This window comes from Vipera ursinii, assembly GCF_947247035.1.
Source record: "Vipera ursinii genome assembly, chromosome: 7".
Lineage (NCBI taxonomy): Eukaryota > Metazoa > Chordata > Lepidosauria > Squamata > Viperidae > Vipera > Vipera ursinii.
This window is the reverse complement of record NC_139521.1, coordinates 64,450,371-64,467,906: the sequence shown is the minus strand read 5'-3', so window position 1 is coordinate 64,467,906 and position 17,536 is coordinate 64,450,371. Positions and strand designations below refer to the sequence as shown.

Here is a 17,536-nt window from a genome sequence, read left to right as displayed (position 1 = left end):
CCTCTTCTCCGCGAGCTGCATTGGCTTCCGGTTGCCCTCTGAGTGAGATTCAAGGTGCTGGTGATGACCTATAAAGCCCTAAATGGCTTGGGTCCGGATTATCTGAGGGAGCACCTGCTGCCGGCATCAACTTCCCATCGTCCTGTGCGCTCCCACAGGGAGGGCCTTCTTAGGGTACTGCCAGTGAAGGATTGCTGGCGGGTGACTACCAGAGAGAGGGCCTTCTCTGTGGGTGCGCCTGCCCTCTGGAACCAACTTCCGATGGAACTTAGGACTGCCTCCGACTTCCGCTCATTCCGCCGGGACCTGAAAACCTGGCTCTTTGAGCTGTCGGGCCTAGACTGAGGGGTTTTAATTGGGTTTTAATGTTTTAACTTTTTAAACTTTGGGCTTTAAATTTAATTAATTGTTTTAAATTTTTTAACTTTTGTATGGTATGATTTTAATTGCCCTGTAAACCGCCCTGAGTCCTACGGGAATAGGGCGGTATATAAGTCAAAATAATAAATAAATAAATAAATATGAATTGCCAATTTTGTTATTCATAAGCTTTTGTTATTCATTCAGAAAACTTAAGAGCTTTTGCACTTCCTAAATTTTCCCCAATAACTCTAAAACCAATTTTTTTTAAAAAAGTCTATTTTGATAGAAAAGGTATTTTGAAAGTAGATATATGATTAAGCAACAATTCTCACACATTAAAAGATAAATCTCACACATTAAAAGATAATTCTAAAGCATAAATGAGATAGAAGAGGAATGTTAAAAAATAAAACCCTGAAGCCTAGAAACAAACTGATTTGCCTATCTCTACCTATGTGTTGGGTGCTAGGTTTTTAAGTTTTCAACATCTTAAAAATAAAAATAAAAATCTTCTGCTAGGAGAATTTCCTGAAATTGAAATGGATGGTTATTTGCCTTCTCCACTTGAGCATTCTTGAACCTATTGAAAGGAGCACAACAATAAGTGTTTTCATTCAGTTTTCCTCAAAATAATACTTTATTTCTAGATTCCCCAGATTCTTCACCCAGCATGACCTTCATCTGAAAATTCTAGAAATGTAACATTTCGAGAGGAGAGCAGTTTGGGGAAAGATTTGTTTTAATTCTCCAAATGTGTGAATCAGATTTTCCAGGACCTTCAAACCTTTTTTGTTCCACTAGGTGGCAGGCTGGCATATCTATAACACAGATTAAATTCTAGGAGCAATTTCTTTTAAAATGTAATCCATCTCCTTTTATAAAACTCAAAACCATTTCAGTGTTCATATCTTTGTCGCTGTGTCTGAAATACCCTTCATCCAAGATCAACAGCAAATTTAATTACATAGTCATTCAGCATTTGAAATATGCATGGAGTTGTTTTCCCCAAATCATTTCTTCTTTTCAATCAGGTCAGGTTGCAGTCTTAGTTTTACCTCAGAAATTCATGTAAGGAGCTGAAGACAATTGATTAGGAATCCATAGCAATCCAAACACATTTCTTATTCTTAGATAACTGGATATGTGTGAAAGGGATTTAAATGATCATCAGGGAAAACCTTCTGAAATGCTGAAGTATATTGAGGACACGGATAATAGCATCAAAATGCACCTTGAATTCATAACATTCTTCCTTTAGCCAATATTAGCATTTTCTCCATCTCACCATGCCACAATTTGTTTCACAATGCTTGCTTATATTCTTACAGGATACAAATTCTGTGGGAGACAAAGAAAACCAAACTATTAAATAGACAGATTGTATACCCTCAAAAAAAAAGGATATTTTTTTAAAAAATCATGAACACAGTGACTTAAGGGACTCACTTTTCTCTCCGCCAAAGATCTAGGCTGGGTGGAGTGCAGTAAGCAGTTTAATAAATTTGAGAATATTTCATGGGTATTTTCACAATTTACTTTGTGCACCAAATTATTTGTCCTTTGGGTCATGACCAGAAGGCAAACTGTGGGTTTTGCTTTCTCTACCACTCTATCACATTTTCTTCCTTGTTATTTGGTTGGGGGAGTAGAAGTAGAATCTATCCTAGGAATGGTTATGGTGCCTTCCTATAAAGAAATATAATACTCAGAATGTTTCTTTGCTATGTACCATATAAGCTTTTGTGAGCAGCAAAGAATCAGGACCAAAAATTAAGTACCAGTTAAGATGATTTATTGCTCATGCTTATACACAAGAATCTAGTCAACTAATGTTCAGTGCTAAATTGGTGCTAGATAAGAGTTAATGGAATTCAAGAGGGGTTGGACTAAGTCTGCTTGTGGGCACCTAATGATTCCAGGCTGATTCCTCTCTTGACTCCACCCCCAGGCTCTGCCTGTCATTCTCCTACAGCTTCAATTCTTAAAAGTAAATGATTAAATGGAATAAAAAACAATTAAAAAAACTTTAAGGGAAGGAGCAAGACAGATGTTTGCAACTCTTAGCCTTGTCCCACAAAAAGCCTTAAAAACAGAAGATGTTATCTCTATTTCTGAAAATCTCTCCCCCACACTAGTAAAAGATCCACTCACTCCTTATTCACTGATAAAATCCTGAATACTCCTTCCCTAAACTCTTCACTGTCCAAGACTTCCTTCGCTTCTTACTACAATAATCTGTTCTTTAGTTAGGGAATAGAAGTCTACATGCATGGCCAGATAATACGAAGAAAAAAATGAGGGTCATTTATCCTTGGTCTTAAATATCCCTTCATCTTTCTGTATGAAGGGATTAATCTAAATTGCATAGTTTGTTCATTGTGCAGAGCATATTTAGAATCATCCATACTATCTAGAACCATGTGAAGATGGGATCTTTATTTTCAGGGTAGATCCCAAATGCATGGCCAACTATGCATATGCTGTCACTTGACTACAAAATCATCCTGAGTAGACCTCAATGATAAGAAAGACGATGTAAATGTGAGTAAATCCCAGAAGGCAATTTGGTTGCAAAAATCTCCCCACTAATTAGATGTTACTCTAGCAACCCGAAAAGGTTTCTAGGGATTCACTTGAGCAGAAACTTTGAGTGGACATGAGTATTTCGGAACCAGATTTCATGCTCTTAATTACACACATTTGCATTGCATCTTATTCATAGTCATGCTGAAACTGAAGGCATAATTTTAACTTCTGAAAAAATGGATATTTATTCAGTTTTTCCCTTAGCCTACTGCACTCCTTGCCTTCAGTGTAAGTAATGAAAATTTAAATAGGAATCTCAAGTGTAAGGGCTATAAATAAGATTACATTTGATATAATTTGCTTTTCAGTGTATCATCCTCTCCTTATGGCAAGCTTTTTTTGTAATATGCAATAATTATCACCCTTTGCTATTAAATTGATGCCCTTCTTCTGGAAGTGCCTGTTTTGATCTTGTATATTTCATAAAAGGTGAGATAATCAGCAGTCTTGCCCACCCATTGTGGACTTCAAGAAGAATTCCCTGACCTCAAAATTGTCCATATATCTGGAGGTACCCAGATTGAAACATAATGGGAAATTAAAATGGCAAATTACAACTTTCAGCTTCTAAATGAAAAAGGAGTGAGTGGTCACTGAAGTTCTGGAACTTCAGCAGATGCTTGGTGATGGATTCATTCCAAATGAGGATATTTAGAATTGCCTATCAGAAGGATCATTAAAACCAACCATTTCTCAAGTCATAGCTGCTGAAACTGAATTAAGTTTTTAACAAATGGACTTGAAGACACAGCCAGTTTTGGAAATATAGATTCAACACTGCAAAGCTTAGGACAGTGTATATGAGTGCATGCTTAAGCACATGCTTAAAGAGAACTTGTAATATGTACATTTGATTGAGGAAAATCTCTCTGACTCTACAAAAGCATTGGTTTGCATAGCTGATTTAGTAAAATGCTAAGTTTGCAACTTTGTATGACATGCAAAAATGCGGAGTTGTTATTTAGGGTGTAAGAGTTGAATGCCCTTTCTGCATTCTTGTGATGACCAGTGATCAGAAGAAGGAACTTTTCTGTTTTGGCACCCTGTTCCTAGGATATTTTTTCTCTATGTTATCTTGTTTTCTTCTGAACATTGAGGGAAAATGTATTCAGTTTTTTTCAATGTGATGCCAGTTTCATGGTTTATAAGCATGCCATCTTATTGCACTACAATTTCTTATTTTTTTCTTGAAAGTTATTTCTGTTTCTCAGACATCTCTGAAAACTTTCCTCACAAAGCAAATGGTCATATATACTTAAATAAATGCCTTCTCGCATTCATTTGTGCTCCTGAAATGTTTAGTATTATGAGCTTTGACATGCCGTGATTCTGTCAAAAAGCATTTGCTTCTGATCTTTCACAATCAATAAACTTCAGGACTAATCCCCCTGTGACCTGTTACTGATCTATCATCCTGTATCATGTCCCTTCACCCTAACCTCCACTAATGTCTGCTTTTCAAATCACCTTGCAGTTCCCAGTCAAGGACCCAGCAAGTTTACAGGATCAAACATATTATAGTTACCTCACTGGAGTGGAAGTGCTGTCCGGGATACAGTGGAGGAACATGCCAACCAACAGGTATGGAAAATATTAAAATAATAGTAACAACAACCACCTTTTCTGATAATCAAAGTCAACTGGCCATCAAACTGGTACAGAATAGAATTAACAACTGTTAATTAACAACTGAGGTCTTTCTACAGTAGTGGCCAAAATTGTGGAATCCTTTTGGGAAAAGTGTACAGTACAAATGCCACCTTTGGTTAAGTTTCCATCAATTTTTCTTCTAATTTCTTTATAACTATAGCCTTGTTCACTTAATAATACTATTTTACATCGCTTTCTGGGCAACCAGTCAACTCTTTGCACCATTACCTTAATTTTATTAAATTTTACAAGCTCACTAAATGAAAGAACACAAAAAAACGCAACAACTTGATAGCGATCACATAACACACTGACAAATGTCCTCCTCTCAGCCTCAGTACATGAAATCAATAAGTGAATCCTACTGTGATCTGATTGGCTCATTGCCAAAACAAGATGACATTTGATTGGCTCTCTAAACGCTCATGCTCATTGGTTACAATCAGATGAAGGAAAGCTACCTGATATCAACCTAAGCAAGTTGTGCTTCCTTTTTCTGGTTATTTGGCTATAACTTTTCATAGAATACAGTACAGATAATCGAACAAACTTTGTTGCATTACATTCTTGATTAAATTATCTTTCCATTGATATATAATTTTATGGTACTACTCCAAAACAAAAAGTGGTGTTATTAGGCATCAAACCTCAAAAATATACTTTTCCCAAAAGGTTTCCATGATTTTGGCCACTACTGTAGAAGAAAGTCTAGTCCTTCCATAAGTACAAAGTCCTTGAGCCAGTCCCCGCCCCCCCTCAAATAGTGACAAACAGCTTTTGAAATATTGCCAAGAAAACGGCAGAGACTTGTCTAGGCAGAAGGCAAGAGCCAAAAGTGATTCGAGATATACATACACACACAGAAACATACACATACACAAACATACACATGTAAATATTGGAAGTCAGAAACTTTGCTGGCCTATTTACAGCTTTTTTGGAGATCTACCAGTGGACAGAGATCTATCTTGTCTCTGCCCATTATAAAGTTAAGGAAAAAATGGGGGGAAAGCAGGAGACTTCTGGGTTGAATCCTGTCAATTTTTTTTCTGAAGGAATTTCATTTTGAAGAAAGGAAGGGAAGGAGGATGAAAGGAAATAGTAGAGTAGGGTAGGGTAGGGTAAGGTAGGGTAGGGTAGGGTAGAGTAGAGTAGAGTAGAGTAGAGTAGAGTAGAGTAGAGTAGAGTAGAGTAGAATACTTTATAAGCCAAGTATGATTGGACACACAAGGAATTTGTCTCTGGTGCAGAAGCTCTCAATGTACATACAAACAACAAAGTAATATAACCATTATAATGATACCAATAAGGGAAGATAGTAGAAGATGAAGGAAGGAAGGAAGGAAGGAAGAAAAAGAAAGAAAGAAAGAAAGAAAGAAAGAAAGAAAGAAAGAAAGAAAGAAAGAAAGAAAGAAAGAAAGAAAGAAAGAAAGAAAGAGAAAGAAAGAAAGAAGGATGGCTGGGGCTCTATTTCCACCATAGTTACAATATACTAGCTGGTAACAAAAGCTGGAATCATTTATAAAGTAATTACATTTGGAGATATTAAATCATGGCCGTCAAAATGCCTCTTGTTTAAAAATTCATTCACCTCTAGTAATTTGACCTGTTGACTTCTTTAAGGTATGTCATCTTTGAATGTATTCCAGCCAGAGGGCATGCATTTAGATACTCGACCCCCATTCCCATTGAAGTCAAATAAAATTTACATCCTGGTTTTCATCTGGCTTTACGTTTGAGGCAGGTGGCAAAATGCCATCCAGATGATTATACCAACCTTGTGTCTTTCTCCTGTATGTTCTGATTAGCCCGGTGATCAAACATGTAACAAATTTGCCCTAGTTTGAAAGGCATTCAGCTCGCTTTATGTGAGCTGCCTTTGAAAAATAAGAAATGGCATCCATATACATATTTTACATGGATGAATATTACAAGACATGCCATTAGCTGCGGTAGGGAACTCAATCAGTGATGGAAAAGAGGAGGCTATGATTAAAAATTTATGGGCAGAAATATAGAGACCTCACTGCTGTTCCCATTCAAGAGGGAGAAGCCTTAATACTTGCAAACAACCTGCCTGAAAGCAAGGAGCTCTCGAATGCCACAATGGAGAGTGTTAAACCCACACAAATCTAAAATGTTTGCAACGGTTACTCTTATTATTACCCTTACTATTCGGTTGTAATAAATGTAAAAGATTAAACAAGCCAATGAAAATGAAACTGCATTACAGCGCTTCCAGGCACCAGCAAACCCCCAGACTCCTCCCTTGGTACCCATTAGGCACCCTATCCCATCTGATTATTTTTTAATGATTCTTTTAAATGAAAAAATAAATAGGGAGCTGTCATGTTCGAAAGCATTAGCCTCTAGCAGCATATCTATTTGCAGTACTGCCTTTAGGCCTCACAAAAATCTCACCAAGATCGTAGAAAGTATCCAGGGAAAAGGGCTGCTATCCCTTCCGGTAAGTGGATTATTTGTGTCTCTCATGACAGCCATTTTGTGAGTAGAGTCACCTATGCTCTCAACATACATTTTAAATATGCCCTTAAGCCCCAAAGGTTTATTTGATCTTGATTTATAGAAACAACAACAACAACAACAACCTAGAATTCTCTGTTTTCAGTCCAAAACTGGATACCTTGGGGTCTTCCATCTCTTCTGAAATTATAGGTAAGCAGCCTGAAGGGTGGTATGGAGACTCTATGGAGGGAAATATTTAGTTTCATTTGTGGAAACTTGGTTGTATGTATTCATTCATTCATTCCATTTTCCATTTTCCATCCATAGAGTGTCTGTAGTCCACATATAGGACTTAAAGGACTGGGTTAAGTCAATCCAGGTTATCCAAGGCCACAATGCTTCACATCTGTTAATAATAATAAAAGTGACAGTTCAGAAAGCTGTTTAGTTGGGGTTTTGCCTGGGAGAATTTTGGGAACAGTTATGGTTGATTGCTTAATAAAACTTCATTCCATTCATTACCTCCATGCTTAAAAAGATGAAAGTGATTGTGTATAATTGAAGCCACCAGAGATGGACCTAACTCATTTGTCAGCTCAATATATTTTATTGGTCTAGATTACTACTTTTAATTTCAGAATGCAAGAGATCCCACATAAATAAGAAAAAGTGTGTGCATTTCACAGAATTGGAATACTTATAAAGGAGGCCCAACCGTTAGCTGCATAACTAAAACACCTGGAGCTGAGCTTTCTCAGATTATTTCAATGAGTAGAGTAAAGTGACAATCATGTTGATGTCTTTCAGGGTGCTGAAGAAACTGTAGGCCAGGGGTCTTCAAACTTGGCCCTTTTATGACTTGTGGACTTCAACTCCCAGAACCCCTCAGCCAGGCATGCTGGCTGAGGAATTCTGGGAGTTGAAGTCCACAAGTCATAAAAGGGCCAAGTTTGAAGACCCCTGCTGTAGGCATTCTAGGCATATAGCTGTGGAAATTGATAAAATCTAGACCTAAAGTGTTGCATTAGAAATGGTTAAATGCATCAGTTTGACTATCATTCAAAAAAAATGGGTGGAAAGGGAAAAGACATTTTTCCTTTTGTCTTTGGTGAATGTTGGACAAAGCTAACAAGTGCAAGTTTTTAAAATCTGTTTCCAGAATTATACAAAGCAAGCAAAGCTACACAGGTTGAAAAAAACATTTATACTTTTCTTAAAATTGCAGTATTAGAACTTTTGCAACCTAAAGCCCAAAATATAAGTAGAACCAGGCCAAAACTGATCTAAAGAAGGTGTAAATGTCATTTTCTTCCAGAATAATTTCCCCAATATACAAAAAATCTTGGAAATTATGGAAGTGTTACTGATTTTTTATTTTATATCAACCTTCCCCCATCATATGCCTTTCAGATAGGTTGGTCTACATCTTCCATAATAGATAATGCTGACTGTGTCTGATAAGAGTTAGTATCATACATCTGAGAGGTACCAGGTTAGAGAATGTGGGTTTATATCTAATGTTGAACTTCCAAACATTTTTCTTTTATTACAGTGCTTCATATTTTTTCTCATAATAGGTTCTAACTTAGAACCTATAATAGGTTCTAACTTAGAACCTACTGGGTTTTTTTTCAGAGAAGGGAGCTATAATAGGTTCTAACTTAGAACCTATTGGGTTTTTTTCAGAGAAGGGAGCTTGGTTTCATTGAAAATATTCCCAACTTTATTGAGACTAATTCTAAGTAAGATAAAGGGACGATACAATTATAGAATTTTTCCAGTAGATGGCTGTATAATGTTTACAATAAAGAAAGCCATCTTGAATATAGAGCATCAGACAAAAGGGAAAGATCAATACTTACACATGTATACAAATTTATGACATGTTTTATTGCACCACTATAAATAGCCAGTAAACCGATTCCCAAGAAGAAACTTAGCATTGTTATTGTTTTTAGCATTAGTTCTCTATTTGGGTTATCATCACATGAAGACAATGGGTGCAACAATCACAGGAAAGAGCTGGTTTTCTGAAACATTATTTGAATCCAGATTGCAGACAAACTGAGCAATTTTTTTTTTAAAAAAATCCATCTCGGAAGGGAGATTCAATCAAATTTATCAATCCATAGGACCTAAACACCTTTCTGGTCTTATTGACCCTGATCATGAAAACCTCCTTGGGACATTCTCAAATCCAGACCTAAAGGGCATATATTAAAAGCCTAAGCTGGAGTTTCAATTGCCAGAAAAAGAATGTTTTACTTTGTTAAGCAAACTGGGTTTAAATTGATTCTAATCCTCCATCATTCATTAATACACATAATTTCCTCCATCTTTAAACTCACCCACACCTTCAAAGAGTGCTTTGGTATGGATAGTAACAATGCAGCAAGAATTGTTAGATATCTTAATGGAACAATATCTCAGGGGCTACCACAAAGAAGAGGGAGTCAAGCTATTCTCCAAAGCACCTGAAAGCAGGACAAGAAGCAACGGATGGAAACTAGTCAAGGAGAGAAGCAACCTAGAACTAAGGAGAAACTTCCTGACAGTTAGAACAACTAACCAGTGGAACAACCTGCCTCCAGAGGTGGTGAATGCTCCAACACTGGAGGTTTTTAAGAAGAGACTGGACAGCCATTTGTCTGAAATGGTATAAGGTTTCCTGCCTGAGCAGGGGGTTGGACTAGATGACCTCCAAGGTCCCTTCCAACTTTATTATTATTATTATTATTATTATGAAACATCATTTTTGGAGCCCTGCTGGAATCCAAAGACTTTAAAGACTTTCATGCATTAACCATATGAAAAAGTCTCTATTGATAGATGGCACCAAGTGGCCATGTGATTTCTGGTTTTACTGCAGATATCCACATATTGAGAGAGGACATTTGCATTGTATTCCGACCAAAAGCCACATATAGCTTTGAGTGGAGATTCAGGTGCTGAACTCCAAATACTGGGTGTGAATAGAATAAAGTAATTGTAATTAATCTAATCAATTAAACATAAGAGCAACACAGATGTTTAGGAGCCTGGAGGCTAAAACATATGAATAAAGGTTTTTGAATATGGCCAGTCTAGGGAAAAGAAGAACTAGGGCTGACATGATAGCACTGTTCCAATAATTGAGGAGCTACTACAAAGAAGAGGGGTCAACCTATTCTCCAAAGCACAAGAAGGCAAGACAAGAAACAATGGATGGAAACTAATTAAGGAGAGAAACAATCTAGAACTAAGGTGGAATTTCCTAACAGTGAGAGCAATCAACCAATGGAACTGCTTGCCTGCAGAAGTTGTGGATCTCCATGACTGAAGATATTTAAGAAATGGGTTAGAAGAGAGATAGCCACTTGTCTGGAATGGTATAGACTCTCTTGCTTGAGCAGGGGATTGGACCAGAAGACTTCAAAGACCTTTCCAACTCTATTATTCTTTTATAATTAATGTGATTGTTTCCATGATGGTGCAATAGTTAGAATGCAGTATTGTAGGCTATGTCTGCTAATTGCTGACTGCCAGCAGTTCAGCAGTTCAAGTCTCACCGGTTCAAGGTTGATTCAGTCTTCCATCCTACTGAGGTTGGTAAAATGAAGACCCAGATTGTTGGGGAAAATATGCTGACTCTGTAAACCCCTTAGATCTCTGTAGACCGCTATAAAGCACTGTGAATCATATATAAGTCTATTGCTATTGCTACCTATTTAACCATTTCTCTTCTGTCACATTAAATGTTACACTTTGACAACAGCTTTTAGAAAGACTATCTACCTATCCAAAAGCTTGGTGCATAAGATATACACCTGGAGCACAGATTGTGCATCCCTACCATTTGGGAAACCCATGAGCATTATTTTTTTATGTGCACATACAGAAACACAGAAGCAGACACAAATATTGTTTACTATACAGTCAAAGCTGAATTAAATTAAAATCAAATCTATCAAAATCAAAATCAAGCTTTGATTCCCTTTGGTTCTCCCTCATTGACTCCATTGTTGCATTTAAGCAATATTTAAGGATGCTGATTGCTTGCTTGAAATAAGACAGTAAAGAGCGATAAACCTGGGTGTCATCAGCACTTCAAAGCTTCAAACGACTATGCCCAATAGTTTCATGTAGACACTATGCAACCTAGAACCCAAGATGAAATCCTATGGGACATCATAGGTCAATGACCTAGGGGTCAAGCAGTAATCTTCCAGTGCTGCCTTCTGGTTGCATCTCAACATGAAGGAAAAAAACAACTGCAAAACAATTCAGGTTCAGAAGATGGCCCAATAATATATCATGACTAATAAGGACAATGAAAAGTGTTTGAAGAAACATGGTCAATGATAGTGAAAGCTGTTGAGAAGACTGTAGCAGGTCAATTTCCCCTATTTATTTCCAGACGTGGAATGTGTTCAAAGGAATCTCAGTAGTAAATTCCAGACAAAACCTCAATTGCAACGGGTCCAGATAATAAGTTTCATCTAGATGCTTTTACAAGGATCCTCAGGGAGGTCTTTTCAATAAAGGTTGAATGACTTTAAACAAATGGAAACACCTCCTTTGTTCAAGGAGACATTAATCACCTCTTAAAACCCCAAGGCCAGCTCAGACCTGGCAAATTAAGGGGCAAGGGAAGAGCAAACAGGGGCTGACCTTTACTTCTCTACATTCCTTACTGTATGCAAATCTTTTGAGATGTACAATTTGAAAAAAAAAATCCACACAAACCAGTAATTCCAAGGTTGCCTTTTCTTAGGGGGGCCCAACAAGGGAGGCAAAGCTGAGACAAGTCCTATTGTGATTGTTCATCCTTTCTTCTCAAAATGTTCTTCCAACAATTCCAGCTTTCTTCTTCTGGCTTCTTAATGGACTACACGTATTTGTCTGCCCAACACACATAAATGCATGAAATGAATTGGTTTTTTTTTTACGTTTTCACTGGCTTTGATTCCTACTGTGAGATATCTTGAAATATTTATACTGAAGGGCATAAGGGCATACTTAAATTCCTTAAGTAACGTGTCACAACTATTTAGCACAATTAACTACTGATTTTGCTGTGCACTGTGCAGCCAGAGGAGGAACGTCAGATTCTTCTAGGAAACTCATCAGTGTGATGTGCTTCCTAGAATCTTTTTGATATTCCCAAATCTCCCACAATATATGGGAAGTCTCTGGCAATGTCCGACATCCAGCTGAATGGAAACTGATATACAACTTTCCCCAAAATAGGAAGTTGGCAAGCCACTATTTTGTTTTGTTTTTCATCTTTTTCTGGGAATAAAGTAGAATGAAACCAGTTTCAATTTCCCTCTGTTTTCACCTTTCCAAGATGCTTCATCCTGTTTTTCTATAGTCCCAGGACTTTAAAAAAAAGATTGTACTTAACAGAATAACAGAGTTGGAAGGGACCTTGGAAGTCTTCCGTTCCAATCTCCTGCTCTGTTCTATCCCAGCCTACAACCTTCCTTGTTGCGTTACAAGAACAACCCCTTTTTTATCAGTAGGCTGGAAAAACCAACCCTTTTTATTTCATATATACAGTCCTGATAATTATTTCCTCAAAACAAAAACAACAGAATACTTTTCCAATGAATAATTGGTTCAAAAAGCAAAACAGAGCAGGAGTTAAACAAGAATTTCACCAGTAAAACAAACAGACCATGATGCCCTTGAAGTTCTTTACAAACGGTTGTCTTCAGCAACTAGCACCGCCCACACCTTCCCTTTTTATTAAGCAGCCCCAAGGTGTGGCTTCTCAATGCCTTCTCCTCCTGCCTTGGAGTTGCCGTGTTGTCTCCCTCTGACCTGCTCTAGTTAACTGCCTTCTTTTACGAGCGTCTATAATGACGTCCAGCTGTGAATCCTCAGAGTCTGACTTATCTTCCCCACACAGCTGAGTCTCGTCCTGAACACGATTGGAGGGGCCAGGCTCTTCCTCTGATTGTGAGCCTTGCAACTCATCTGAGCCTTCCTCCGACTCTGATGGCTCTCCAAACCTCTCCTCCTCCTCCTCTGACTCCCCAGACTCAGCTGCCGGGTCCACAGGCTGGCACAGACTCACAACATGGTCAAGCAGAAAACCCTATACCATTTCACATCTGAAGATAAAGAGAAATTGCCCTAGAGCAGGGGTCTCCAAACGTGGCTGTTTTAAGACTTGTGGACTTCAAATCCCAGAATTCCTTAGGATGCTGGCTGAAGAATTCTGGAAGGTGAAGCCCACAAGTCTTAAAGTGGCCAAGTTTGGAGACTCCTGCCCATCACATTGTTTTGTATGCTTAAGGTAGCAAAATAGCAGTGGGCATTTTGAATCAGTATGACATCTGTTTTCCCAAATCTCTATACGTTAACAGAATACCAGAATACCAGAATAACAGAGTTCAAAGGTACCTTGGGGGGACGGTATTCTAATCCAACATCCTGCTCAAGCAGAAAATTATACCATTCTGCACAAATGGCAGTCCAATCTCTTCTTAAAAACCTCCAGTATTGGAGCACCCACAACTTCCGAAAGCAGGTTATTCCGCTGATTAATTGTTCTAATTGTCAAAAAATTCCTCCTTAGTTCTAGGTTGCTTCTGTCCTTGATTAGTTTCTGTCCATTGCTTCTTGTCCTGCCTTCAGGTGCTTTGGAGAACGGGCTGACCCCACTCTTCTTTGTGGCAGTCCCTTACTGAATTTAAATTTACTGAATTTAAAATGATATGATTTGACACGTGCACTTACTGTACAGCTCTGCGTGCACTTTTCCAGTAATTAAATACGTTTTTGCAAACACAATTTCTAGCCAGCATATTTCTATATTGTTTTCACTGATAGGTATGCTTTTAAAGCTATGCATTTTTGTGTGCATTATATAATGGGAGAAACTGGTCCCCAAAAATCAGCGGAGGGGGTGCAGATTTGGAAGGCCATCCATGTTGCAGCACGCCTATTTGTTCAGAAATAAGAAAATGCAAAGGCATATATTAAAATATAAGGTGAGCAATTTTCTCTCCCTCCTCTTTGCCTCTGGACATCACACTATTTCTCCTGGGAGGCCTTAGAGGCAGGAATGAAGTTGTTTCAGCAGTGCCTCCTGGCTCATAAATCCTGCTTCCTGGGATGCACCCAATCTGGCATTCCATTCTTCTGCTGGCAAGTTATTATATTTTTTCTCTTTCTCTATGTTTTTTTATCATTGATGAGACTATCTGATGCTGACTATGAAATAATGGGAGAGAGTATTATGCTGACCTCAAGCTGCTTTTTCTATTTTTATCCTTGAAGTTAACAAGAAAATTGATCAATTTCACACTTTTTTTGTTAAGATATGCAAATGAGACGTTTGAGTGAAGAAAAAAAAAAGAAGCTGTATAATATCCAGCCAGATGATGGGCAATGTGTGGTTCCTCTTCGGGATTTTCTGGTTGGGGCAATTTTGGGATTTTCTGAGGCCCATAGGATATTCACTGCTGTGATATCACTATGAGTGAGAGGAGCCACCAATATCAGATGACCTGATCTGGGGAGAGTTGACTAGGTTTAAGAGTTGGTGTCATTATGGAGTCCCTGTACCACCATTTCACCCTTGGTTTTGACTCCAAATTGTGGCAGAAAATAGTACAAATCCAAAGTTTGGCTATTGAATTTTGTTGATGCAACCTAGGAATGCCACTAAAATAGGCATCAAGGTATCTATGTCCCTCTGACTATTTTTTGGCAGAATGGCTTTTCTACCTCTTTATACATTGGAATGGAATAGAATAGAATAGAATAGAATAGAATAGAATAGAATAGAATAGAATAGAATGGAATGGAATGGAATGGAATGGAATGGAATGGAATGGAATGGAATGGAAAATATGGAATGGAATGGAATAGAATGGAATGGAATGGAATGGAATAGAAAATATGGAATGGAATGGAATAGAATAGAATAGAAAATATGGAATGGAATGGAATGGAATAGAATAGAAAATATGGAATGGAATGGAATAGAATAGAATAGAAAATATGGAATGGAATGGAACGGAACGGAACAGAACAGAACAGAACAGAACAGAACAGAACAGAATAGAATAACAGAGTTAGAAGGGACCCTGGAGGTCTTCTAGTTGAACCCCCTGCTCAGGCAGGAAACTCTCTACCATTTCAGACAAATGGCTGTCCAATCTTTTCTTCAAAACCTCCAGTGTTGGCGCATTCACAACTTCTGGAGGCAAGTTGTTCCACTGATTAATTGTTCTCACTGTCAGGAAATTCCTCCTTAGTTCCAGGTTGCTTCTCTCTTTGGTTAGTTTCCATCCATTGCCTCTTGTCCTGCCTTCAGGTGCTTTGGAGAATAGCTTGACTGCCTCTTCTTTGTGGCAACCCCTGAGATATTGGAACACTGCTACTTGTTCTTGTAACCTGGAGATCCTAAAAATTGATGGGAGTATTATCTAAATTATGTAACAACAGCTTACTGAGCAGGTCAGGCTAAACAGTAGAAGCAACACATTCAGATATGGCTTCCTGCAATGATAAATTTGCTACTTTTCAATCTTAATTCCCCAGACTTAGTTCCACCACTCCTAGACTGGGTGATCGAACTAGGTCTGGGGAACTCCCAAGTTCTTTTTGGAGATCTATCCCATTTTCCTGTCATCTTTTTTTTTTAGCACGCTGTCTGCCACAACCTGCTAGAGGCTGAATGGAGAGGCACCCTATCAGACATAGATCTGTCAGACATAGGAATAGCAGTAAGACTTATACAGTATAGCGCTTCACAATGCTTCACAGCACTCTCTTAGCAGTTTACAGTGTCAGCATATTGCCCCAACAATATGGATCCTCATTTTACTGACCTCAGAAGGATGGAAGAGGCTGAGTCAATCTTGAATCCGATCAGCATCGAACTCCTGGCTGTGGGCAGAGTTAGCCTGAAATACTGCATTTTAGTCACTGCACCACCACGGCTCCAAACTTCAGTGACTTCCAAATATTAGAGAGAGAGAGAAAAAATCATTTTTCAGGATCTGGATCTGGGGCAGTCCAGCTAGATAATATCTCTGAGGTCTACCCTTGAACTATATGTCAGTCATCCCCAACCTGTGGGCCATGGTCCACTACCGGGCTGTGGCCTCTGGCCATTGGGCTGCGGGACAGGCTGTGTGCACGCACTCATCCTCACTTGTGCTAACGCTGCGGCCGTGCAGTCTAAATGGGACACTGCACAGCCTAAATAGGGCTTCACACAGCCTAAACAGGGCTCTGTGTGGCCTAAACAGGATTCCACGTGGCCTAAACAGGACTCCACATGGCCTAAGTGGGGCTCTACACAGCCTAAGTGGGGCTCCACATGGACTAAATGGGGCTCCATGCAGTGAAAATGGGGCAGGGCTAGCGAGTGTCACGTGGGCACTAGCACTGCTCCATTTGCATCATGCATGCAGCCCTGTTTGCATCGCGTGCCTGCTCATGGCCCCATTTGCACACACATTTATTTATTTATTTATATTTAAATTTATATACCGCCCTGTTCCCGTAGGACTCACATGTGTGTAAAATGCTTCCCCTTCCCTTTTCCTCCAGTCCGCCAACCGAGAAAGGTTGGGGACCTCTGCTATATGTGAAGCACAAAAGCAACCAAGAAGAACTTAGAGTAGGGGGTCTTCAAACTTGGCCCTTTCATGACTTGTGGACTTCAACTCCCAGAATTCCTCAGCCAGGCAAGTTTGAAGATCCCTGCCGTAGAAAGACTAACTAGGGAGCTGTGATTGACTTCTTTCCTGAATGTACTTTCAATATATTTTTTATTTGTTGGGATATTGTGTGCAAAGGCTCACATTTAAAAATGATCATAGCTCCTGAATGAAACTATCCAGAAGTGTAAATAAATGTCAGGTGTTATAGAAACTGCTACATTTTTCCAAGCAAGCCAGCTCACTAATTTAAGGAGGAAGAGTCTGCATGTGATTGACTGACTGGGGGGTGGGTAGGCAGAGGAATGTCATTGCAAGGCTAGGGGAACAAAAGTATGGTAAGTGAAGGAATAAAAGATATCCATCAGGTGTTCTTTATCAGCAGAATGTAACGGATTCCTCCAGTCATAGATTGTATCTGCTTGCTGCCACCTGATAAATCCTACATAATTAACTGGGATGAATGCTTAAGTCTGTTGACAGCTATGGTCATCTGAAAATAAGATAGCTGCTGAATGTGTAGATTTCTGTTTGCATGCTACAATATGCTTTAAGGGTGGCTAGATTATATGTATGTTTATGGAGCACTTCATTATTCTTTCCATAATTAAACATGAACCATTTTTTAAAATTCACAGCCTTTGATGTGCCTTGACGGGTCTTGCCCATTCTTGAATAGAAGGACCACAATTTCTAGGTTAACTTGCTTGTGATTGGGAGTTGAATTTTGGTCCCTTTCCCTTCCCTTTCCATACAGATAGTCCCTGACTTACAACCATTTGCTTAGTGACCATTTGAAGTTATGA

The 17,536-nt window shown here is 38.7% G+C and overlaps 1 protein-coding gene across 1 annotated transcript in view; it reads left to right on the top strand.

Moving 5' to 3' along the window:
• MMRN1 (multimerin 1) overlaps positions 1 to 17,536 on the top strand; it is a 79,881-nt gene that overhangs the window by 19,257 nt on the left and 43,088 nt on the right. The window contains exon 3 of the mRNA XM_083367114.1: positions 4,424 to 4,530. Within this exon, the coding sequence (XP_083223240.1) occupies positions 4,424 to 4,530 (107 nt within the window). The remainder of the gene's footprint in view (positions 1 to 4,423; positions 4,531 to 17,536) is intronic.